The 27,351-nt window shown below is 34.8% G+C and overlaps 1 protein-coding gene across 13 annotated transcripts in view; it reads right to left on the bottom strand.

Moving 5' to 3' along the window:
* Nucleotides 1-499: 499 nt before the first annotated feature.
* Nucleotides 500-27,351, bottom strand: part of ANKRD28 (ankyrin repeat domain 28) — a 195,889-nt gene continuing 169,037 nt past the window's right edge. For all 13 annotated transcript variants that reach the window (XM_055321692.1, XM_055321689.1, XM_055321699.1 and 10 more), the window contains 14 exons: nucleotides 26,750-26,861; nucleotides 25,969-25,995; nucleotides 25,477-25,551; nucleotides 22,457-22,658; nucleotides 19,438-19,525; nucleotides 19,082-19,199; nucleotides 18,318-18,537; nucleotides 12,791-12,878; nucleotides 12,618-12,701; nucleotides 11,858-12,003; nucleotides 10,912-10,994; nucleotides 10,363-10,445; nucleotides 9,243-9,334; nucleotides 500-3,772 (listed from right to left, as the gene is read on the bottom strand). In XM_055321692.1, coding sequence (XP_055177667.1) covers nucleotides 3,486-3,772; nucleotides 9,243-9,334; nucleotides 10,363-10,445; nucleotides 10,912-10,994; nucleotides 11,858-12,003; nucleotides 12,618-12,701; nucleotides 12,791-12,878; nucleotides 18,318-18,537; nucleotides 19,082-19,199; nucleotides 19,438-19,525; nucleotides 22,457-22,658; nucleotides 25,477-25,551; nucleotides 25,969-25,995; nucleotides 26,750-26,861 — 1,705 coding nt within the window. In that variant the 3' untranslated portion in view covers nucleotides 500-3,485. The remainder of the gene's footprint in view (nucleotides 3,773-9,242; nucleotides 9,335-10,362; nucleotides 10,446-10,911; nucleotides 10,995-11,857; nucleotides 12,004-12,617; nucleotides 12,702-12,790; nucleotides 12,879-18,317; nucleotides 18,538-19,081; nucleotides 19,200-19,437; nucleotides 19,526-22,456; nucleotides 22,659-25,476; nucleotides 25,552-25,968; nucleotides 25,996-26,749; nucleotides 26,862-27,351) is intronic.

The following is a 27,351-nucleotide window of genomic DNA, read 5'->3' as shown; positions in this document are numbered from 1 at the left end:
ACTCTCTCTCTTCCATCAGCCATTTTACAAACCACTGATTTTGTTCCTTTCACCTAGGATAGCATCTGCCCCTTCTTCACCTGCTCAAAGCATAGTTGTTCCTTAATGTCCAACCTAAATGTCATCTCTCCCAGAAAGCCTGTTCTTTCCAAAGTCATCTTTTGTTCTCTGACCTTCCTTAGCAGTTCATCTGTACCTCAATTATAATTTTATACTTTCTATTTTCAGGTATATGCATTTCCATGATGAGACTATAACTCCTAGAGGACACAGCTTCTAGGCTTACTTTCTGCCCATTCCCACCCTCAAGTATATGGCAGGCAAGCAATAAATATTTGTTGAACTAATACATTTGAGAAGCCCACTTAGGTTTCATCTAAATTCTAAAACAGCTTTGTCAAGAAGTCATCAAATTTTTAAGAAAGGTAAAAATGAGTTAGAATACTAATTAGACATTAAAAGATAAAGAAGTTTATATGTAAAAAAGAAAGACACTTGATTTATTGCATTAAAAAAACCTTTATTTCATTTAAAAGGTCCAATATAAGCCAAATTAAACCCCAAATTGACAGCTACACTTAGAGATCTCCTGAACTAAATGGCACTGTTTGAGTTGAGTGTCTTGTTAAAGGAAGTCATTTGCTATTACGACCATTTCCCCCAAAGTAGTTCTAGAGCAGAAGCTGGTATTACTATAATACACATCAGATATTTCAGATGTCATCTTTCATGCAGAAGTTAAAAAAGCAAACAGGCTTTTCTATTCTGTATGAGGATAAAAATCACTACAGAGCAGGGCCTGAATGCTTTTGACATACAAGGTGTAACTATAAAGGAACTTACTGTGCTGCTGTGTTCATTCATTGAAGTTTTCCATGTACATACTCCAACAATACTAGGGCTACTCAAATACTATTTGGACCAGCAGTTTGGGATTTCCCCTCATTAGGTGCAGACCAAATGAAGTGGCTGATCAAGCTGGGGACAGACTGTCACAAAATGCGATCACAAAGCAATGAAACAGATTTCCTAGTGGGCAAGCAACTGAAAGGACCATCTCACAAATATTTTCAGTAATAGCCTCATTTATATAGAGTGATACAAGATCTAAGTTCTGGCATGTGTGAGGATAAGTTAAAAACAGCTTGTTACTTTATAGCTACACCTTGGATTTCATTAGATGGGTAATCTAACTGTGTTTAATGAGTCCTTCTGGAAATCACTTCAGCAGATAAGTCAAACAGCCTGTAAAAGAGAAGACATGGCAGAGGGCGTGAGATTCATCCTTCCAACGTTCATGTTCTCTTGGAGGACAGACCCGGGCCCAAGGACAGAAGTTACCGGGAGGGAGGCTTCAACTCCATCTAAGGAAGACCTTTCTAACAGTTAGAGCTGCTCAACAATTGAATGGACTGCTTGGTGAGGTAGAGTCACTGGAAGTGTTCAAGGTGGAAAGATCACCCTTGTAGAAGGGACTCCTGTATTTGTTAAGAGGTTAGACTGGATGAACCTCAGGTCTCTTTCAATTCTGAGATTCTAGAAAATTCCCTCAGGGAATTCAGAAGAGAATTCCTAAAAGGAAAGAGAAAGCACACATATGTATACTTTTAGAATCCTCTTGAGTTTTTTTTTTTTTTCAAAAGGTACAATAGAAAATGTAGTCCACTGTCTTTAAAATGCAAATTCACCTTCCTACCATTAATAATTAGGAAGGGTCCATTATGACTTCTTTATATTATAAAGAAAAGATGAAGGATTACATTTATAATTTCTGTAAATATTTTAGAAAAAAATGCTTAAAATCTAGTAGTCAATGCCCTAGAAACTTTATAGATTTTTAGGTAATATGCACAGATACAAATACATTATTCATTAAATACAACTCACATCTGTGTTTTATTATACTCTAAAATATACAGGAATCTTGATGTACTGAAAGAGTGCAAGTAAATACAGTATTCAAGCAGTCACTATTTCTATGTACATGCTCATTAATTCTTCAAAAACCCCACAAAATTATCAAATAGATCAAAATACTGTTCTGTGTTTTCACACTTTATATTCAGAAAAACCAGCTGAAATTTACAATGTCATAAAGTTTCCAGTTTCACAATACAAAAAGATAAAATGAAATTGGGTATCATTTTGTGAAAATTTATGGAACTTGACCCAGATCTGTAAGACCCCCTACATATGTGAAATCATTCTTACTGGGAAAGTGACAGTTACAGTAAAAGCAGAACCATATAAATTGTTATTTAAAAGCCTAAAGATCAGCCTTTCTCCCCCTCTCTCTCTCTGTTATTTGAAAGGCAGTCTTCCAATTCGGCAGGCAATTGTTTTTTTCCTCAAGTAGTAGCATATTTAAATCTTGAATAGGACCCAGTACAGAAATGCCTTCCAAGAGGCCTGATGATGCTAACTTACCAATGATAAGGGATTTTTTTCCTTTTGATTATTCACTAAACAGTGAAAACAAAATCCCCCAATCCATTGTGGAGGCACAAAAGTAACATAAGTGATGAAGGTGTACCATCCAAAGTAGTGAGGTCGAAAATTCCATTCCCCAGGACCACTTAGCTGCAATAGGGTGAAAATAATCTACTTTCTGATTTCATGAAATTTTCTTCTAGGAAATTCTTTACATTTTCAAACAAAAATAGTTCAATTTTAAACCTAAACCATTCAAAACTGGTCAACAACCACCCGACCCCAATCTAGCTCATGTCTACATCACAAGTATTTTCACCCTGACTGCACTCAGCCAGCTGGTTTTTAATTCTAATATTATAAAAGTTGGAATTTTTAAATTTTTATGTAAAAGAAAAAATGTAAAAATACATCTGCTTTCTCTCATGGTTTAATACAGTATTCGAAGGCTTTCAGATGTTTTCTTTAAAAAAAAATCAACATTTAAAACCAAATCTCAGCTTCATTTTCAGAAATATTAAAGTTTGGTTTAGATAATGTCTCATTTCACCTATTCTTGTGTCCACAAAATGGCATTCTATTAAAAAACTTTTAAGTTACTTGGTCCTTTGGCAATTTGCTGTGCACATAATGCCTACTGTACCAAACTTTTATTGCCCTTAAATTTAGTTGTAGTTTTATTGGTAAAATTTAAATCTAGTGTCCTTATCTCTTCTTTTACAATAGTGTTGCTTGTATAAGCAGATTAGGGTGCAGTGTCCCAAATTATTCCTGGCACTGAAAACCAAATCAAACAATTCCACAAAGTAATTTGACATCAAAGTATTTTCCTCTGGTCAAGTCTATTTCAAGATTCTAGAAGTTCCTTTTGCAAAACTTGCCTTTAAAACTCTTCTTCCTAATGTCATCACATTTCTCATATTTGCTCACTCTGCGATCTTTCTTTCTTCTCAGGTTGAATTTGTATGTGAATAAGAAAGTGCCTTTTTTCCTGAAAAAGCACAATCTGAAGCATTAGTGTCAGAACTCCTCATTTAGACCTCTGGCTCAGCCTCTTAGTAGGTCTCAGAATCAGAGTCATTGAGCTCGTCCACATCAGTGTATATGTACTCCTGTTCCCCGCCAATGTTGTTGAAACTGCAATAGGAGCTAGGTTCATTTCTCATGATGGGCAAGGCTTCAAAGCTGACTGTTTTTGAGGTGTTGGTGTAACGGTTAATGGCATTGAATGTCAGGGATGACAAAGGGCTACTTGATGAGACAGGCATCATGGTGGCCAAAATGAGAGCTAGGCAATCAGCCACATCCTTATTGGGAGCACAGGCCAAAGCTGGGGTATAGCCTAGAATTAAAAATAAAATTTAAATAATTAAACATCCTGAGATAAGGAAATAAGTCTAATGGTCTTCAATTTTAGACACAGTTTAAATTACTTGGCTTATAATAAATTGGCTTAATTAGAATGATTCAGAAATTTCCCAACAGTAGAAAAAAGTTCTAGGGTGGGAGAATATATATATACACACACACTGTATTATAGAAGAGGAAACTGAGGCCCAGAGATGGATGATTTCTCCAAGATCTCAAAACTTATCCATATTCACCTGAATTCACAGAAGATATTGAGCTAGAATGGAAAAAACACAAGCAAACAAAAACCCTCAGACTGATCAAGCTTCCTTCAAAGTGGTAGAAGAATCTGTTAACTTGTAGTTATACTAAATGCTTACATGCTGAGAAATCTAAATGTGTACAGTTTCATGAATGAGGCACAGAAGTGATCAAAGATGTTCACTGAATGAATGGCATCTGGCTGTTGATCAACTTTTTTCTAAGGGACACAGAACACTGATGAAAAACAGGAGTTTTTAAAGTTTACCTGTTTATTTCCTAAGTCAAAACCCAATGTTTCCTTTTCAACTCTTCCTTTCTTTAGAAGCCTGATCTTACCATTAAGGTACCACAAAGTATCAACAAACTGAGTAAGTAAACATTTGTTACCTTGGCTGGTACAAGACCCTGTCTTGAGGATGAAGTGAAATAGAAGATGGTGAGAGCACACCATATGATGCCAAGTTTAGATCACCCCCAACTGGAATTCTAGCAGCAAATGTCTTAGAAGTTTTAATTTACAGCTTCATTTCTCCGTTGCGTATCTAGATACAGTTTTCCCTATTGCTAAATATATAAATGCTTTAGCTTTTACGCTCATATATGTGACTCTTGAACAATGTAGGGGTGGGGGACAGGGAGGGTGCCTAAAGGAATGAAACCCTGCATAGTTGAAAATGTGTGTATAGCTTTTGACTCCCCAAAACTTAACTACTAATAGCCTACTGTTGACTGGAAGCCTTACCAATAACATAAAACAATATATATTTTGCATGTTGTATGTATTATAAGCTGCATTCTTATAATAAAGCTAGAGAAAAGTCATAAGAAAAAATACATTTATAGTACCATAAAAAAAATCCATGTATTAAATGACCCATGTAGTTCAAACCTGTGTTGTTCAAGGGAAAACTGTATGTATTTTATAATGTCACATTTTTTTTACATAGCTAAATGATTTATCAAAAAACAAACCTTCACGTAATCACTACTCAGATTAAGAAAGAATATTACCAGCATACCTTACTAATCACTATCCCTGTTCTCTTCCACAAAAGTAACCACTATCCTGACTTACGTGGTAATCATGGCTATGAGTTCCTTTCTAGTTATATTCATAAATGCTACGGTTCAGTGTTTTTTTGAACCAAATGTAAACGGAATCATATAGTATGTATTATTTTATATCTGGCTTCTTCTGCTTAACATTATGCTTGCAAGATTTATCCATGTTGTTGTATATAACTGTAGTCAATTCATTTTTATTATTGTACATTCCATTACTGTGATTATACCATGGTTTGATTACCCATTCTAACTACTAGACCTTTAACTGTTTCCAGTTCTCCTATATATTTTTATCCATGCCATGTTATCCTTGAGAAAGAAGAAATGTTTTTTTCCCTTCTTAAATCTCCCCCTTTTAAAGAGTCAAAGGGAACAGCTGATACCCCTGAAAATTTGGCAGGAGTGACTGAAGGGTGTGCATTTTTAAAAATTAAACCTGTTTACTCAAAATGAGGAGAGTGCTTCAATGCCCACACTTCAAGAGATCTTCTGAAAGCCTGAGGGTGCCTGTTGTACTCTCTAGGCAGAACAACCCCTTAGACAGGTCATGATGCCTGAATGAGAGTAAGGTAGGGGGAAAAGAGCATCGCAGGTGTGTTATATAGTTGGAATATGACAGAAAGCAGGCTCCTCTCTTCTGCATGAAGTTGATATGGTCAGCTAAAGATAAAAGAGAAGCAAATTGCCTGAAGACAAGGGTCTAATCTAACTCATGCAAGTATAAAATATTTTGCTTCCTCCAGAAAAATCCATGGAAATATATGGCTCTGACTTGTCAATTTTGGACTCTGATTACTATCTCACATTGCAAAGTGTGTTAGAAGATACCCAGGTGGTCACAGATGACCTTCCTTATCTTGTTATATTATCCCTTCTGTTTATTTATAAGGAAAAATCTATATAAAATATTGATCAACAAAATTTGAGTATTAGCTTATGATTCAGAGTCTCATAATGTGGCCAAACATCTAAGTTTAGCATTTTAGGCTGTTCATTTTAATCTATATGTAATAACTGTATCTCTAGAAATGTAATTTGCTGATAATGGTAATTTATTTTAAAGCTATGAGTCTGAACTTATACATGCTATCATTTACTTCTTTGGATTTCATGACTTACACATTCTTATGGTTCCCAAATCTTTATATCCAACCTAGATCTTGCTTTTGGTCTCTAGTCCGTATGTCCCATTATCCACTTGGGGTTTCCACTGAAATTTTCTCATGTCCCCAAATGAATCTAGCTCTTCCTCCTACATTCCAATTTTAAAAGCATTTCCATCATCCACACAGCACTCCAAGCCAGATGGTGTGAGATTTATTCCCATACAAAGTCTCACTGAGTTCCTTCATAAGATCTCTAAAAACATGTATCTTTTCATCTTCAGTGCTTCTACCATTATTATAGTTACCACCTTCTCTCACCTGTAAATGTTACTTTGTTTTCCCATTCTAATCTTGCTCCCCTCAAACTGCTAGCTTCCTACTGCACAGATCCCTTGCCATTTGATTTAAGAGACTCTGGCACAACTCCAATATTTACAATATCCTGTGTTTTCTCTCTAAATATGCCACTCTGCTTAGAAAGCTCTCTCCCCACTTTTTTATTTGTCCTTTGGATTTTGGCTTATAAGCCACATTTTTGGGATGCCTTCCCTGATCCTGTAAGAAAGAGTTTGAACACTCTTACGTGTTCTTACAGCATTTTAAGTTTTCTCTAAATGAACCACTTTCAGTGTGTTGTAGTAGCCTGTTTATACTCCTTTCCATTTAAGGAAGTAGATGGTCTTAGTCACATCCTATCTTCAGAATTGAGCATAGTGCTTGGCACAGTCACTCAACAAATAACCATTCATTATGTCCAGGCACTTTCCTAAGTACTTAGCATATAACAGTGAAAGCAACTGATAGAAAGTCCCTGTCTCCATGGAGCTTATATTCATTTACTGGGGGACATACGCAATCATAATAAAAAATTCAATTATATACAGAAAATAAGCTTTATGGAAAAGAAGAAGAAAGAAAAGAGCAGGTAACAAGGACTGTAAATGCCATAGTAGGGGTCAGTAGCAGGTTTTAGTATATATAATAGGCTTGAGAAGATAAAACCTGAGTAAAGATTTGAAACAGTTAAAGGATTTAGTCAAAGACTTGCTTGGGGACAGAGTGTTCTAGGCAGAGAAAAGACGCCAGAACAAAGAATCACAATGCACATATACATTCCTAGTGAGCATGGGCTGGCATGGTAGAATGGAGAGAAGGAAGAGTAGAAGATGAGGTTAGAGAGGTAATAGGACAACAGATTAATTATGTAGGGCCTTGAAGATCACTGTAAGTGAAGGGAGATTTAAATTAGTATCTTCTCATATTTTAAAAGGATCCAGGCCGGGGTGGTAAGAATAGAAAAAGTGGGCCTATTTTGGATATACTTTGGAGGTGCATCAGTTGTATATGAAGGATTATACACTGGATGTGAGAAAGACGAGTCAAGGACAACCCAGGTTTTTGTCCTGAGTACTTAAAAGGATCGGAATTGTCATCAACTTAAGATCAGGAGGCTGTGGGGAGAACAGGCTTGGCAGGAAAAGAGACAGAGTCAGTTCAATTCTGGACAGGTTAGGTTTGAGCTTTTATTAGACATTCATACAATACTGTCAATTAGGCAGCTGGATCTGTAAATGGATCACATCTCTATATAGACTCTGAGAGGTCTGGGCTGGAGATATAAATCCAGAAATTCTCAGCATATAGCTAGTATCAAAGAACCAAAGGACTACATATAGATAGGGAAAGCAAAAAGAACCAAAGATGGAGTCCTACAGCTCTCTAATATTAATGATATGGGGAGAAGAGGGAGAAACTTCACAGAAGAAACTGGGAAGGAGTAACTAGTAATATAGGGTGAAAACCAAGAAAGTGTAAAGTCCTAAAAGTCAAGTAAACAAAGTTTAACAAAGAAAAAAGTATATACCTGAAACTTATCTAATGTTGCATGTCAATTATGCCTCAATTAAAAAAAATAAAATAAAAAACATATTTCAATTCCAGTGAATTTGGTTATTACTTAATCCAACCATTAAAATAGCACCCTACGGACCCTCCCCCAGTTATTAGTTGAAGGAACCAGGTATTTGTGAATGAAGGCAGATTGGATTCACCCATAGAAGGGTACTGTAATCAAACTCTTAAGACTCCTCTCTTACCCTGACCTAAAGTGATCTATACCTATTTATCTATGTAACAGTATGTAGCATAAAGACAAATATAGAGATTGTTTGGGGAAATATTGGACACTTGCTATGCCACACTGCAACGTTCACATCCCCACTTACTCCCTTATTCCTGTATATTTTAAATTCTTTATTAAAACCCTTACTCCTACTTAAAAAAAGAAAAGAAAAAGGAATAATCAATTGTGCCAAATTCTGATACATCAGGTACAATGAGAACTAAGAACTGATTCAATATCATGAAGATCACTGGTGATCTTAAGGACAGTATAGCTGTGTGGTGGGGGCAAAAGTCTGACCAGAGGGGCCTCAGGAGAGAATGAAGGGGGGGGAAGAACTGGGGACAGCAGGAGAGCCAACACTTGAGTAATTATGCTACAAAGGGGAAGATCAAGAAATATGGCAGTAGTTGCAGAAGTAGTTAGATTAATTGAAGATTTTAAGATGAGGGAAATAATGTTTATATATGCATGGGAATAATCTAGGAAGGTTCCTACAAAAAGTCCTTATTACAGGAAACAATGAAGAATTGTAAAGTAACAGTCTCAAGTAGGCAAAAGGGAATAGGATCCAAATAGTGGGAAGATTAACTTAGATAAGAACCTGGTTCTTAAGGGCCTTGGTAAGTATTTGCTGACAGAACAAATTCTTTGAATACTAAGATGAATGAAGGTGATAACACTAAACCAAAGTTAGTGAAATCAGAAGTTTATTTGTTACATAGATTTTTTTTATTTATTTTTTTACCCTTATCCACTTTGCCAAAGTATGATTCAATGTTTATTTCAGTTCTCCTCTTTGACCAATATAAAATACCCACATTTATTTCACTTCAAATATGGATCAAAAGATAAAAGCCTCTAGTAAAATCCAGGTTAATGAAAGAAAATACAGAACTACTTACCATTTTCGTCTACTGCAAGCACACTTGCTCCTTTTCCCAAAAGTTCCTGAACCACCATTGTCAGCCCATTTCGGGCAGCAACATGCAGAGGTCTGAGGGGGGGAAAATATTATAAATGTACATGCACACAGGTATGTGGCTCTGAGTATATACATGTGTGTACACACACACACACACACACTTTCTCCATTTTGGTTAAAGAGCTTTTTTGCTAACTTGTGATGACCCAAAAATACAAAATTGAGGCATTCAGCCCTAAGAGTAATGAAGATGGACATGAGGGACAACAAAATCAATGTGCAGAGTATACTATCAAACCTTGCCAAGGTGCGTGACCATAGCAATGCCCCCGCCCAAGCAATTCACCTTCACCAATACCTTTTGTTTACTCCTAAGATTCAATGTTTAAAAAGATTTTAATAACTAAACTGCATTCTTATCTTAAGAAATGAGTTTGGCAAGTATATATATATATATATATATATATATATATATATATATATATATATATTAAAAACCTTTAATTGCAATAGCACAAATTTCAATAAACTTTGAAAATAATTTACAGGTGACTAGTTTTGGGACCCTCAAGAAATCTGATTGATACATGAATGGGAACTGTTATAAAATTGGTTTTTTTTAAGCCAAGACTCAAAGTAGAATAGCAAACAGAAATTGGGAGAGAAAAATGGGAGACTTTGATCTAAGATCTAAGAGGTCACTTGAAAGATGGCTGTCACACTAAGAACTTGATTCTTTCTGAACTCTCTCTAGTTTACAGACACATATCAAGCTTTTCATTTATTGCTAGAGTCAAATAACATATTATTCCAGTTGATTTCCATAAACACACAGAATAGTACTATCTTCTTACAAAATATTATGTAATTAGATCAAGAAAAAAACACAGTATTTTCAATATAAAGTTTCAGTACAAAACCTTTTTAAATAATAAGCCTTTTAATTGTGATGAGTTTTGTCAATTATAAAAACAGTTCTTTACTTTTTAACTGCTTCTGTGGCTGAGACTGATTCCAATGGTCTCATGTTAGAAAAATAACTATGAATCATATTTGTAATTATAGGTCACAAGATTTACACCAGACATGAAAATACTCACGTTTGCAAGGCTGCATTGGTTGCATTGATGAGGTTTCTATCTGTTATCTTTTCCAGTATTAACAAGGCACTAGTTTCATGACCCTAAAATTATGGCAAATAACTCTTAAAAACTTACATATCATTAAAGATAAATATATAAACTCAATAAACCTCAACTCTTATTCATACAATATGTACATTACCATATATATGCCATGAATTTTCTTAGTTAATAATACCTTGAATATTTGTTCAAATGTGTTGGTAGAGTAGGGTCAGGGGAGAGGGAAGGAATATTTAAGACTGGAGAGATTAAAGGAAGACAAAAATTAAATTTAGGCTTACACTCCAAAACTTACTTAGCCCATTGGAGATTTTCATACATCATGGTGCCTAACATGTCAGTGTTTTTTTTTTTCCCCTCAAGAAATCTGATGTCAGTGATCATTAGAGAGGTTCTATCTCTAGCTGTGTTCATGTTAGTAAAGTAGAAAAACTTCACTAAGTTTGGGGAAAATGCCATTATTGATATAAACAATGAAAACATACCCTTAAAACGTGTACCTACCTTGCTACAAGCCAAATGGAGGGCGGTGTTTTTACTGTTATCTTGTAAAGTCAGATCTGCACTAGCACTGCTAACCAGCATCTCTGGGAGGAAAAATTACATCAGGTTTTATATTTATGAACACTCAGATTACTAATAAACTCACTGTAGAGAAATAAAGATATAAAGCAACAAGATCCCTCAAGTGATAGTTTAAGTACAAGAAAAATACTGTAACCTAAAATGTATATACACTATATCATCATATTATCCTGTAAGTCACAGACACAATGGCAACTAACATTACGCTGTAAGAGCTTACTAAACTCCAAATACTGTGTTAAGTGCTCTGGATTCATACTCTCATAATAACCTTAACAAAGTAGGCATGGTTACTTTTCTCAATTTTAAAAGTGAAAAAAATTAAGGCATAAGGTCACTTAATCGGTTGATCTAGGACTCATGCAGTCCATCTAACTCCAAAGCCAGTGTCTTTTTTTTTTTTTAAAGATTTTATTTATTTATTCATGAGAGACATACAGAAAGAGAGAGAGAGAGAGAGAGAAAGGCAGAGGCACAGGCAGAGGGAGAAGCAGGCTCCACGCAGAGAGCCTGATGTAGGACTCGATACCCAGTCTCCAGGATCACGCCCTGGGCTGAAGGCGGCGCTAAACTGCTGAGCCACCCGGGGCCCCCCAGAGCCAATGTCTTAATCGCTATCCTATACTACCTCGCTATAGTAAGACTGTCCAATCAGTAAGAGCAAATGAAAACATTGTGTGGTCATAGATAAAAATATGGGTTGAAAGCAGGCTAAGGGTTTTAAATCTTAGGACTAGGGAGATAACTGGCAAATTTTAAAGAGTCAGAAGTTTGGGGTCTAAGTTTTCCATAAGTTAAACATATATAAGCAATATAGCATGCATTACAGTATTAGAATAATACAAGCCTTAACCAGTGTCTTTACCAACTGTATTTGTCTGTCCATTTTCTGCAGCCATCATGAGAGGTGTTTTCCCAGAAGAGTCTATAGAATTGACTTGAGCATTATGGCTGAGCAGCAGCTGTAAACACTCTACGTGGTCTGTGAAGGCGGCTGCATGGAGAGGGGTTCTGTAATACAAAGAAATGGGAAGACTTCACTAAATTTGTACATTGTATACTCTAGAAAAAATTATTCCTAGATTTATGACAAGCAATTTTCAAAGGTTTACATATTAGGCTATAAAATCATTGCCTGGATACAAATAGGTTTAATGATTTACTTATTTCTGCCAGAGTAATTTGTATTTCTAATAAAAGGTCCTTAATTAAACTAATATAACATAAAATTGCTAAAAACAAATTACATCATTAAAGAAATTTTAGAAGAAATAAATCCTGACCCAATATTGCCACCTATTACAAAATGGCAGACTCCCCTCTCCAGCCTTTACTAGTATTTAGAAAACTTTTAACAATAATCTGTGGGTAACAAACATACCTTTTAAAAGGGGGAGGAGGGACCTTTACATTTTACAAGTTTTAAAGAGGAAGACTGACTAAATATCATAATAATAAAGCTTTTTATAACGAGAACATAAAATTTTATAACAATTTATACTTGCAAATATAAAAATCAACTATTAATTAATAATGGGTTCTCTGTTAATTCTTCCACACTAGCCAGTAGTTGAAATTTTTTCCTATTGCAAGTTAAGCTATTTCCTACGTAGTTGAATTCCTACCTTCCTTTTGAATCTGTGGCGTTCACAATGCTGGCACCTAAAGTATCAATTAACATTTCAGCAGCACCTTCGTTGTCATTTATCCTGTGTAAGGTAACAAAGTGATCACTCTTACAGCAATGGTGTATTTCTTAAATAGTCAAACCAAATCTGATTCGTCTGCCTTTACTTACACAGCACAATGCAAAGGACTGAATGCATTTCCTTCCGTTTTCTGGAAAACTTCCTGTTCTAAGAGAAGTTCTACACAGGTCTCATGACCTAAATAAGTAAATGAGATCAGATATTAAAATCCAAAAAAAAAAAGGATATTGAAATGCCCAATTACATCCACATATCCCTAACACAAATAAGAAAAAACTTTACGTGGATTAAAAATAACTAGAATGGGGGATCCCTGGGTGGCTCATCAGTTTAGCGCCTGCCTTTGGCCCAGAGCGCGATCCTGGAGTCCTGGGATTGAGTCCTACGTGAGGCTCTTGGCATGGAGCCTGCCTCTCTCTCTATGTGTATCATAAATAAATAAATCTTTAAAAAAATAAATAAATAAATAAAAATAGAATGTTGTTCACTGAATGTATTAAACATCACATTTCTAGGAATTTTATTTATCTATTTAATTTATTTATTTTTATTTATTTTTCTAGGAGTTTTAAAATCCAAAGTATAACCTTAAGACCTGAAATTCAGAAGCCTCTTGTAATTTTTTTTTTATTTTTTGTTTATTTATGATAGTCACACACAGAGAGAGAGAGAGGCAGAGACACAGGCAGAGGGAGAAGCAGGCTCCATGTACCGGGAGCCCGACGTGGGACTCGATCCCGGGTCTCCAGGATCGTGCCCCGGGCCAAAGGCAGGCGCCAAACCGCTGCGCCACCCAGGGATCCCAGCCTCTTCTAATTTTATAGCAATTTATTATTGACACAATAAATATTTGTTTTGTGGGGAAAAAATTTAGTCTCCTTTTTCATGATGATCAGTTAGAAATACCATTTTTTGAAAAGTCATATTTATATAGCATACTATAAAGTATATTTATATAACATAATTAACTTCAAAATGTAAATATTTTCTAATTTTAGTAATGAGGTAATGATAAAATCTCAAATACTACAGTAGTGTCTAGAGGGAAAAAGTACACATCCCTGTCCCCACCACCATCTCCAGCCCTACTTTTTAGACTGTAACCACTATTAACTTAATAGTTCCAGGAAATCTGTAAGCATATATAACTGCATGCACAAACATGTACTTCCTTTTAAAATTTTTATGCAAATTTTAAATGCTACAACTTGTTTTTCATTTAATAAACTGTATACATCCTTCCATTATAGCATATATACAAATCTTATTCTTGAATGTTTAGAAAAACTTCACAGCATTAAAGTGTATCATAATTTAATTTCTAATTATGTATTTCAAAGTGATTGCTAATTTGTTTCTTATATTACCAATATGCTGTAATGAAATATTCCAGTACTTTAAAAAGTTTTTGTTTTTCTAAGTCAATTTCCTAGAAATGAGATTGCTAGGTTGAAGGACAAGTATATAGATTACTGACAGGTATGGGGTGCACAGTTTGTATTTATTTATTAAGATTTTATGTATTTATTTGAGAGTATGCATGTGTGCACTCACAGGAGTCAGAGGAGGAGGGAGAGAAAATCTCAAGCAGACTTGAGGCTTAGTGCAAAGCCCAATGTGGGGCCCAATACCACAACCCCAAGACTGTAACCTGTGTTGAAATCAAGACTTGGACGCTCAACCGAATAAGACACCCAGGAGTTTTTGAAGACAGGGAAAAGCCTAAACCTCAGATTTTCTTTACCTAATTTTCAAAGCCAGGGTGTTAGTTAAAATGCCTCAACTGCCATACTAATTTCTGCAAATGAAATGTTGCATCTTTTATTTCATTAGTCATTTGGGACCTGCTTTAGGAAAAAATTAGATTCTTATTACAAGGTCTGCATTTATTTCCATGGCTTAATATTTGGCTAACAAAGTGATGCCATATTTCATTTCTTTTTAATTACTCTAACATTTTCAAATACTAGCTCAACTTAATCCTTATTCCTTACTAGGAAAAGAAGGTAAGTTTTAAGAAAACCTTTAATTGTTCCATCTTCTGTTAGCTCTTTTCTTTAATCCAGTGGTTCCTAACTAGAGCAATTTTGCCTTTCAGTAGACATTCAGCCATATCTGGAGACATTTTTGGTCATCACAACTAGCCATGGGGTAAGAGAACGCTGTCATTTAGCAAGTAGAGATTAGGGATACTGCTAAACACCTTCAACCCACATAGCAGTGCCTCACAACATAGAATTTTTGCCAAAATGTCAACAGTCCTGAGGTTGAGAAGCCTTGCTTTAATTCTCTCTAAATGTCAACTCATTAACAAGAAGTAGCCAGGGAAAGTTGTCCAGTACAGATTTAAGAGTTTCCTATTTTCCTAGGATAGTAGTTCTCAAGGTGTGGGTCTGGGGAACCTTGGGATGCCATTGCAAACTAGTCTTCTCCTAAAGTAGCTAGTAAAGAAATTTGCCATCCTTCTCACTAAAATTGTTCTTTTGAAAATAAGTTATTTTTCAGTAAAAATGTTACTTATATTAATATTTAATGATTATTTTAAGGTAAAGAAATAAATATCCTTAAATTTCTCAGTTCTCATTTCTAGTACCGTAAATATTGACAGCTCTAAATTCCAGATCTTGAAACTGAATGTTTGAGAATTACTATCCGAGTAGACCGCATACTCCAAAAAGAGAGGTCTGGGCTACTGATTACCGCCAACAACTGTATCAAGCTGAAAACTTATCATTTTGCATCCTAGTTTATGAAAAGATGATAGAACTGGTATCCTTCATGTTTCAGAGGGATATTTTGAGGACACTTATAGCTTCATAAAAATTTATCAGTTTTTAAAAGAAACAGGGATAACGTAAGTACTCTTAAGTTCTGTGATTGAATGATAAAACTGAAAATATGAACTTTAAAATTTAGTATTATAACCAATTCTTTTCTAAAAATTTGTCATCATTTCATCTTAATTTTGAGAGAAAGGTTGTTTTTTCTGGCTGGTTAAGAGTGCTTCCAATTTTGTTTTTGGCCATACACTAATTAGTAGTGGAAGCAAAACCATTTTACATCTTCTTATTCTCAGAATGCCAAATTATAAAATAGTTTTGACTATAAATATGGTATCAGACTGCCTGTATAATCTCTTATTGCATATAGCCAACACACATCAAATTCTTTTCAGTTCAATTCAGAATCATCACAAATTTGCTATATTCTGGAAGTTAGACATATCTGTTATGATCTTTAAATGGGAACCAGGCACGTAGTTCATGCAAAATTTTGTCTGTTTTGTCTCTTATACATATTGTGCTTAGAGAATCTAAATTTAGCAATAACCGAGTAGGAACTCATTTTAGAGAAACAGTGTTTTCCATAAAGACCTGATAAATGTTGTAATAGATAGCAACTCTCCAAAGGGCATGTACCACAGTAGTGTATTTACAACTAAATGCTCTGCTTGAAGAAAGATAGCTTAGTGTGTGATTTTTCTAAGTTAACTCTTACTGACATATTTAAAAAAAAAAAAAAAGAATCAAGCAATAAAAGTCAGCTTCAAAATGGTTTCATTTCTTGGAGTGGCTAGGTGGCGCTCAGGCAGCATCCAATTCTTGATATTGGCTCAGGTTATGATCTCAGGGTCATGAGAATGGGTGTGGAACCTGCTTAAGATTCTCTCTCCTTCTCCCTGTGCTCCTCTCTCCCTCTCCTCTAAAAACAAAAACAAAAAGACAAAAACAAAACAAACCAATAAACCAAAAAACCCAGTTTCATTTCTTAAATAAAATTCACATCTGTAGGTGTTTCCCTAAAATATTAGACGGCTTTGGTTTTCCTCATACTTGTAAAATGTCAAGTTACATTATAAAAACAAATCAAATTCTAATGGTAAAATACAGTATCTTTTTAAATTCAGGACTACTCTTTGGCCACTTCACTATATTCATTAAATACCAACTTTATTGAGTAGAAAAGAAGAAAAGAGAAGTTGAAATCCAAAGGTTTTTAATCTTCAAAACTGTTCTGGCTCAGGATCTCAGGTAGTAAAAATGAAATAGACTAAACTAAGTTTATGAATTAGCAATACATTTTACTGTTCAAGTTTTGATAGTACAATCAGTACTCAGAAATGATGGATGCCCAATCACAGAACAATTCTCAAGAAGAAACCAAAACTTCCCTATAGCAAAGGTTAGAAAACTCAATTCTGACACAAGGATTAATAGGAAAATCAAAATTCTGCATCTCGAAAATACTTATGAAAACATTTAATTAAATTATAATTTTGCAAGATTCAGGTTTCTTCCCTTTCACAGTAACTCAACAGTATTTGTCAAAATGGCTTCAAAGAATTACAAAGCAGCACATTACAGAAAGAAACCTCAACTCTCTGGTAAGGCAGTCAGCTGGATTTTAGAACAGATACTATATTTTTAAAGCAAGTCAATATTTATATCAAGAGGCAATTTAAATTTTCTTAATATTTTGAGGGAAAGTTATCAGAATTGTGAACTAGTTTTCCAGGTATGCTCTCACAACTAACAGTAATCTAAATGCTACAATGAAATTCAAATCGAATTAAAAACCTCATATTCCTAAGATTCTAAACCTAAATTTTGACAAAGCTGTTTACAATGTATATAATGTACCTTAGCATTTTTCTTTTTAAAAAAGATTATTCATTCATTTATTCATGAGAGACACACACAGAGAGGTGCAGACAAAGGCTGAGAGAAAAGCAGGCTCCTCAGGCTCAGGCCTGGGAAAAAAGCAGTCCTGATGCAGGACTCCATCCATGGACCTGGGATACGTCCTGAGCCAAATGCAGATGCTCAACTGCTGAACCACCCAGGCGTTCCACCTTAACATTTTCTAACATGATAAAATCTGTGGTCTCACACAAGGAAAAAATCATTATCTCTCAACATGCCTCATTACTTAAGTTATTTTAATTAGTGACATGTCATAAGCTGAACTTCATTTTGAACATTTATATCTTAAACATAGCTTTATATTTCTGAGTGACCGTTAGGGAGCCTACCTATAGATGGATTGACCAGCTGTAATCTTCTTGGAAGCCAATGGTCAGTATGTTCTAATCATGCAGCAAAGTTAACCATAAAAGTTTCTAAGTTTCTCAAATTTCTAGTTCTGTGATCTAAGATTTTATTCCCTTAAAATGCTAAGCACACATGTTACAGTTGATATAAGGATCTACCTTACAATGTGCTCAGAAAATAGATTTCAGTTTAGAATGCGATGCGTTTTTATTTTCTGCTACCTTTTTTCCCAATACAAATACACTTAGAAAGTAAAAGAACATAATCAAACTGCAAGCATACTATATAAAAGACATTGTAAACGTTATAAAAGTATGTTAAAAATGCAAAAATTTCAAATTTAATGAAACCCTACCTCAAAAGATCTTTGGGAAACTAGTACCTTGGCTTTACCACGATAAGTGATAGGAGTAAGCTAAAATTATGTAGTACAGTATTTTTTAGCTTCCTACTGATCTCGCAGTTATCTAATAAATATTCACAAATATCAAAATGTGTTATAGTTTGTTGTCTCTACTTGGTACATTAACAGCATCTAATGTAGATTTGTATCTGTATACTCAACCGTTGTAGCAAGCCCAGTGAAGTGCTGTATATCCATGATTGTCTGCTATGGCTGGATTTGCATCCACAGATGCTGCTGACTGCAAAAGGGCTCCAAGAACACCAATATGTCCGCAGGCAGCTGACAAGTGTATAGGTGTCCGGCCCCTGCTATCTCGAAATAAGCACTTAGCACCATGTTGAAGTAATGCATCTACACATTCTTCATGGCCTGTAACTGCCTGAAAGAAAAAGTATTTGCAAGTAGTTGAATATATTATCTTGGGTACTATCTGCCAATTTTAGCTAATTAAAAAAAATTTAAGCCTGTATTCCTCATATTTGTCCATCAAAGTATTTATCATTTTTTTTAATAATTCAGTATTTTTATTGGAATTGGCTTAAAAACCCATGAGCAGTAACTTTGTCAAAATGCAAGTATTATGAAAAATAGGAATAAAGAACTTATAAATCTGTGAAAATAAAAAAGAAAAAGGTGAAAGGTTTCAAAGGTGAAAGAAGGAAAAAATGTATAAGAAAACAGTTGTGATACTGAGAAAAAGTAAAACTGACATTAATTCTAACTCAAGGTCTTACTTAGGGTTTTCAAATTTTGATCCAACGTATTGTTTCCTGGATTAAGTTGTGTTTCAGTAGTTTAAAATTATTATTCAAAAACTATTTGGTAAAAATCTGATGAAGAAACATAAACATAGCCTAGTTCAGTTTTAGGCAAAATGAGATCCTAAGAAATTTTTGAAAGGCAATGAGAATATTTTTACTTACCCCTCTATGCAATGCTGTCCTTCCCCATTTATCTTTGGCATCTACATTTGCTCCTTTGTTCAGCAATGAGTAAACACAGTCTGTGTGCCCGTTGAGAACAGAGAGCATCAAAGGAGTCCTGAGCAACAACAGAATAGGTTCAGTGTTACTACCTAAGACTCCACTTTATGAAAAACAAACAGTTGTGTTGGCCTGTTTTCTAAACATGCCTTTTTGTAATGCAACTTTAAAGTATACTTAAATGGGAAAACTAAACTTGCTGTTATTCAGTTACATAAGAGACTTATTAGAATAGAGGTAAAAGTATGAAAATTAACACACATCTTAAAATTAATTTAAAAATTATTAAAACTTACTGTCCGTTTCCATCTTGAATGTCTACTGCATTCTGTGGTTCTGCATTTCCTATAAGTAGCCTCAAGCACTCTGAATGACCATTTGTTGCTGTAAAGTGATATTTTAATATTTCAGAAATTAAAATGGTAAAATAGAAAATTTCCATCTTAGGGCACATTTTCTAGATATAACTGTGGGATAGTTTCATTGAATTTAATAGTCAAAGAAAAAATACATACATACAAAGGTTTCTATTGCCTTTGTTGGTGAAACTGAATAGATATAAATTCCTCATGGTAAATTACGGCCATCTTCCCTGCTAATAGAATGCTCATTTTATTTGGCTCTCTGGGGGTGGCAGAGTGATCAAGGGAAGGTGGCCTGCCTTCAGCCAAGGGATGAAACTGTGATTAGGTAAGTCCATCACAATTCTGTTCTTTGCCAGTGACTGGTTTTAAGATGAGTGCTGGTCCAGTTCAGGCCACTGAGATGCTAAGAAGTTTGAGGGCTTGTGGGAAATATGTTTATCCCCAATAATGACAAATCCTTCTCATTCTGTGCCATGACTGAAAAGGCAAAAGAACAGAGTGTTCTGACACTATTGTTTAATCAATCAATCGTGGAGCTGACTCTACCTCTGAACATCTTATGTGAGAGGGTAAACACTTGTCATTTAAGCTACCTTTTAGTTGGGTACTATGAAAGAATCTCAACTGATAACATGTATAATAAGAAGAAATGATCTACCTAAAAACAGCATTTATATGTCCAAACACATAAAAAATGGGCAAAGGTATAAAACAGAAGCAGCCTAAAGAAAACAGTAAGCTTTTAAGGTAAGTTAATCCCCTGCAAAATTCAGATCCTTCCCATAATACAATAAAATTTGAAGTTTAAAGTAATAAGTCACATAATGATGCAGAAAGGAATATCTATCACTGTTCTTCCTAATTAAAATAAGACAAAATAATGAAAGCAAGCTAGGTGCCCTAATATGCCACAGTACCTTCTAACAGCTATATTAAATTCTAATAGTTATTAATTAAAACAAAATCACTCTTATCTATATGCTACACTTTGCCAGCAGCTCTCATAGTGATCAGTAACAGCTGTCACTGAAGCATCTCACTTGGGGATGCATGAAGGAAACTGTGTCCTGGCACTTCTTAATGGACCCATGTGTACTCAGTACATAGTAGCTCCTGAGGAGTTTTGTGTTTTCTAAACTCAATACCTGAAACATCATGTCTAATACCAATATAGGAGAAAACTTTTTTTCCCTTTTGGAAAAAAAAAAATCGCAATGTCCTCTTCATGACTTATGAATAAAGTGCTCCATAACAATCTCCAAACTTAAAAGGTATCTATAAAACCAGGTTTGCATTTATTATATAGGTAGGCATCAATAATAACCTGTAGCAGCTAGCTTTTCCAGCAGACGAGATGTACAGACTATCTGACATTGGTCAGCCACTGAGGGACTGGCTAGCGTCTTGATTCAATACTGACCAATTAAGTGTGCACCACTCCATGAAAGCTTTATAAATCACCTCTGCAAATGATCTGTGGTTACAACATAATTTTTCAAATTGCAGAATGATATATAAACTTCATTTTTTTCAGAATAAGATAATAGAAAATGATTGCATTTTGACATAATTCTGAACATATAGTAGTTTTTTGGTTGTTTTGCTTTTTGAAAGATTTTATTTATTTATTCATAAGAGACACAGAGAGAGAGGCAGAGACATAGGCAGAGGGAGAAGCAGGCTCCCTACAGGAAGCGCGATGCAGGACTTGATCCCAGGATCCTAACCTGAGCCAAAGGCAGAGGCTCAACCACTGAGCCGTTCCAACATATAGCAGTTTATATATACACATTTATTAGGAATTTTAGTCCATTTAAAAATTTTTTGGTTTTGAGCCCTGCTTGAATATCTAATAGTTTCTGAAAGGCTACTTTGGAGCAACAGCTGGTGTTACCTTTAGGAAAATGCAAGTTTCCTAAAGGAATAGAAGTCCAAGATCCATATTAAAGTATGTCCTTAAAAATCACTCTATAAAAACAGACCAAGTGAAATGAATGTAATCATATAAAAGAGGCCTACTGGGTGTGCAAAAAAATACTTAGCTAGGATTTCTTCCAGTATATCACAGTCTTAGATATTTAAGATAAATACTGATTTGCTAATTCTCGTATAGAGTTGTGAAACTGAAATACAGCAGTACCAAGTCATATAATGACACGGTTACATAATTTTGCATTTTCACATATTTACAACATCACAAAATCATATGGTAGAATAGATCTTGCATAAAGTAGGTGCTCTGTAACTCCTGTCTGACTACATGTTTAACATAGCACTCTGGTGCAATAAGCCAGCATGTTCACCAACTGTTCAATGAAAGCATGTACCAATCCAAAATAACTTCCGTCAAAAAGAGGTAAAAAAATTTGCATTGTGTTGATAAAGTATTACAGAAGTCACACAACTATATAAATTTACTATATATAAATTTCTAAGGTAGATCATGATTTTTTAAAAGCAATCATAATCTTGCTGTTGGCTTTTCTTTGAAAGAATCATTTGATCTCTTTAATTTTTTAAGATTTCATTATTCATTCATTCATTTGACAGAAAAAGAGAGAGAGAGAGAACACAAGGCCTAAATCAAGAGTCAGGCACTTAACCAACTGAGCTATCCAGGCACCCCTCAATTGACCTTATAAAGTCAACATTATAAAAATAATTACCACAGGACGCCTGGGTGGCTTAGTGGTTGGGCGCCTGCCTTTGGCTCAGGTCATGGGATCGAGTCCTGCATCAGACTCCCTGCGAGGAGCCTGCTTCTGCCTCTGCCTAGGTCTCTGCCCCACCCCTCCTTAGTCTGTGTCTCTCATGAATAAATAAATGAATCTTTAAAACAAAATTTAAAAAATTAAAATAATTACCAGAGTATAATACACAAAAAAACTGAAAAAGGCTATAATATTAGATGGAAAGTGGTAACTAAATTCACGCATAATATTTGACATACCTGCTGCATGTATAGGTGTTCTTTTCAAAATGTAGTCTTTTACTAAAATTGAGGCTCCCTGATTAATGAGTACATCTACACATTCAACATGGCCCTTAAATGCTGCAAGATCTAAGGGTGTTCTTCCACTACTATTTCTCACATCAAGATCTAACAAAGACTGTACCAACACTTCCAGTGCTTGATGGTGACCATGATAGGCCTAGGAATAAATAAAAATATTAATTAAAAAAATACATATTCAGATTTACTTCTCATGCCTTATAAAACATAAAGGAAGCAAACTTGTCTTCACACTATTATTACATTTGAAATAATAAAAAACTTGCCTATGAAGAGTTCAGAAAAGTATAAATTTTTCTAATAAACAAATGTAGGCTATGGTGTTAGAGAATGTGTATTCTGCAAAGAATAAATGTTCAAATGACAGGTGACTTTATCACTAACATACAATGGTCTGGTTCCTCGCATTTAATGAATGTGTAACATAGATTCAGTTAAACCTGCCATTCTAAGTCTATGATGGTAAAGCCTGTGCTTTAAAGTTTAAAGTTTAAACTTTAAAGTTCAGTGCTCCACTTAACTCCCTGATAAAATTTTACTATACTTAAATTATAGAGCTAGCCAGCGACTGAAGTTAGTATTTGAGTCTTATGATTTTTCAAACTGAAATGACTATCTTCATTCCGTAACATGCTGTACCTAAAAAATAAACATCTTTTAGCACAAAAATACTTAAGACTGAGCCCAGCTTAAGTAACTGCTATGTGCCAGGTACTAGCTATACAACAGAGGACGAAAATTTAAATGTCTGTCAGACTGAAGTTCCCTTCTTTACCACAGTCTCTGATAAAAAAGGCTTTCCAAACATAATTCATTTCAAAAACCAACATGTCAACTGAACATCTATTACTGTTGTTGGACTAGATGTGAGCAAGACATAAAGCAATTAACAAGACCCACTTGTGGCACACAAGGAACATCCTCTCTAGTTCAAATTACCATTTTGTCGCTAAAAGGACTTTCATACGTCATTTCTGATACCATTCAGACCTACAGCTCAGCAGTTTGTTATTACATGTAAACTTTTCACTGGGAACTGAATAATGCAAAATTCTACCATACTTGAGCTAAATCTGAAAAAAGATATATAGCTAGAAGAAGGCCCCAGATTACAGCAAAGGGCTGTAAAGTTATTTCTTGCAGAAAATGTCAGAAAGTACCAGGAAGACATAAAGTTGCTCTGGGCCTTACTGATGATCTCTGATGTTTCTGACTACCTACAGAGATTTTCGACCACCTTAAATATTAAAATAACTTGAGATTATGGAACTCTACTGTCCTAGGATTATATTTAATCTTGTTCTTCAACACTGGGTCAATGAAATCATGCTACTAATAGAAAAAACTTTGAGAAAAACAGTATATGCAGAGGATAGTTTATAACAAGAAGAAAACACAAAGTAAGGATGACAAGAAGCTGTAATGGTTTGCTAGAGAGGTCTGCCCCTCATGATATCCTTGTGTAGGACCAAGACAAGGAATTTGTACGTGTACTATGTGCAAAGACAAGAACCAAGACCTCAAACTACTGTGTTTTCACAGCATCAAGGTGTCCTAGATTGGGAGAGTTTGGAAGGAAAAAAAATAATCACCTCAAGTTAATTTCTGGAAACCTCCTAGGAAGAGATACAAAATGTAAAAAGTAGTGGTATAATCAGTTCACCGAGCCTAATTACCAAGTTACAAAATTGTTTCCACTTCAGCTTAAAAACATTCAGCACAGCCAAGTTCATATAGAGCACTACTATTCAAAATGGCCATAGAGTAAAAAACTAGTTAAAAAAAAAAAAAAGTAAGTTTCTGAGATAACATGTTCAAGAACTAGGCAAAGTGTTTAGCCTGGCACCTAGTAAGTGCTCAGGAAATGGCAGTGATAGTATAAGAACGATGGTGATGATAATAAGAAAAACTGTCTAGTCATCTGCTCAGATGATTTCATTTCTTACCACCAACAGTAAAATGGCTGTTTTCTCCATGCTGATTTTGCCCTTTCAGATGACTTATTTCCTATGCAAGTGTGTGAGAGTAGATAGCATTTCCAAAGACCCAAAGGGCAAGGAAGCAGGAAGCCGCAGCATACTTCCTTAGTTATTCAGAAAATGGTAGGAAGTATTAGTGGGGAAGAAAGGGGCAGAAAATTCAATGCAGATGCATCAGTGTTAGAAGATATGCAGGATATTATAAAAAATAATAGCATACGTGAGAAGAAACAAAGGGATCACTGAACTTGTAGTGATCCCCTCATTAACTTAAAGTATATACCCTTATAAGCATTTACTTATTTGGGAGAGAAATCTCCCAAATAGCTAGTGACTATATCTGAGTCTCCTGATTCTCAGTCTTCCTCTCAGCCTTAACAACTGTTAACATGCTCTGTTCCAAAAACAGATTCTTCTTTCAGCACAAAAAGAACAAGATTGGGCCCTGCTTGAAATTTCCTAAAGCAATTCATTCACACAACTGATTTAAAGAACTGTTATACTTCACTAACCTTCTCCTCTTAGTGACTGACATTACGAGGAAATATTTAGAGGCATCTTAAGCTAGAAGGGACATTACAGATCACAGAGCCAAATTCCATGGCATGAGCAACTGAGGGACCAGTAAACACATAGTGCTCCAAGATAAAAAGTTGTAGAAATACCGCAGAAAATATAGTTCTGCTCAGCAAGTTAAGGCTACTTCATTAGAGCAGTGCATTTTAAAATTCACATCACAGGTATATTCTCTTCCTTGGAGTAGTCTTTGGCGGAAACCCAAAGACCACTATTTGTGTTTTAAACGAAATAAAACATAACAAGTGCATTCAGGAAGTCTCTGAATGAAAAAAAGTTGTTATGAAGTTTAATTTCATGATCACACCCAGCCCAAAAGTCCTGGGTACTGTTTGAGTCAAACAACCATAGAGATATTTTCAGTAAAGCAGCCATCAAGTTGGCTGTGAAGGCAGTACTCACGGCCAAATGTAAAGGGCTTATTGTTGCTCTATTGTCTGAATCATTCAGCATGTCTGTCCCAGAGGTTTCCATTAACTGGGAAAGAAAAGTATTTGAAATGTCAGAAATGGTACTTCAAATATATTATAGCAGTTATTCCTATTCCCCTTCTTCCAAGTTTAAATCCATTTTAGAATGAAAACTGATACTTGAATATGAATTTTTAAATCTCAGACCAAACTGCACTCAGCAAGCTTATACAACAGATCATCATGATAGGGTGGTGAGGACCACAGAATAAGAGCTCTGAGCCATGGCTGGCTATAAACTAGCTTGAGGGAAATGCTATTTACTCACCCCCAAGTAAAAACCACCAACCTCATCCCCTAAATATATGGTTTCTGTCACTGTCTTTGTTCCCAGGAATGCATATAACAGGTTTCAGCTCTAGTGAGAGCAAATAAATAGTTAAAATACTCTGAATAGTAGGGGAGAAAACTGATTATTACTTACAACATCTAAAGGAGTTTCACTTGCAATCTGAAATAAAATTTAAAATAAGAATATTTAGCTTAGGAAGTATTCACATATATTAGAGATAAATATTAACTACAGGTCTCTATTTATACAAGGCTCTGTTAAATTTTATTTTTAACTTGTTCTCTGACTCCAAAAGTTAAGTCTTTTAAATAAACAAGTGTACAATACAATAGACCACAAATCTATACTCGTGGGTCTAAGATTTTAGTATACAACATATCACAATAACCTAAAGAAATATTATTTTTGATAGCAGAGTTTTAAGTTCCATATTAAATACATCAATCTGCTTTTTCTATTTTTAATACTCACTCTCCTTTGAAAGGAAGCAAAGTTTAATATAATTTGTAAGGTAAGTCTAAATAAAAAAACCTTTAACTTGAATCATCTGTTACAGACGTGAGAATCTTTTAACTTGTCCCTTGCTTTCTCTTTGGTTTGGCAAAGTGGGGTGAATGGCATGTATATTCAAGAATGAGATCACAGTTGAAATGAAAAGTTCCCTTGCAGAAGTACTGCCTCCTCTATGAGGGACTGTAAAAAGAATGGGCCTTTCAGAAATCTCTAAGTATATGGAAAAAACTCTCACAGGGACATTTCTCATATAAGAAATGGATATAAAGGGGGTTTATATATATAGGTTCTAAAAATATTAAAAAGCAATAGTGTTTGTTTCTTGATTCATTTATTTCCATTTTCATTATGTTATTATAATATAAAATCACTTAGTCTTTCCACAATTCAGGAATCTTACCAGCTGAAGACATAGACGGTGACCATAAGCAGCTGAATAATGAACTGCATTGTATCCTTGCTTGTCACGGATCCCTGGATTTGCATCATTTCTCAATAAGTATTCCAGGCACCTATATATAGTAATAACATTCAAAATTCTAAATCTTGCATTTTAACAAATGGCACAGACAGCCTGAAACTAAAAACTGACAATTTTTTCTTACAATTACAATTTCTTGCAATTTTTCTTTTTTTTTTTGAGTAATGTAAAAACCACAAACATATCTACACTATACAAATTTATCATTTAAATGACATTGACTGTAACTATCATATGAATACAAGCAAAATGTTCATAAGAGAATTTTCTTCATTCAAAGTGAGTATCTCCAAAGTCTGTCAATAAGCTAGGTATACCTGAGGGCTGTCTTTTACAGTCACTATGTATGGCACCACCTATTCCACTCAAACAATATTTGACAGGATTAAATTTAGTGGTGGTGAGCATCCAATGTTAGCAATATTACTGCTGACGTATCTAGAACACATAGTGAGTGTAATATCTCTTGAGGAAGCTGAAGAAAGAATATAAAAAAAAATCTCAAGATAACAAGGTCAGAA

Source organism: Nyctereutes procyonoides, unplaced genomic scaffold, assembly GCF_905146905.1.
Source record: "Nyctereutes procyonoides isolate TBG_1078 unplaced genomic scaffold, NYPRO_anot_genome, whole genome shotgun sequence".
Classification (NCBI taxonomy): Eukaryota; Metazoa; Chordata; class Mammalia; order Carnivora; family Canidae; genus Nyctereutes; species Nyctereutes procyonoides.
The sequence above is the reverse complement of the archived record's forward strand: the minus strand, read 5'-3'. Positions and strand labels throughout refer to the sequence as shown.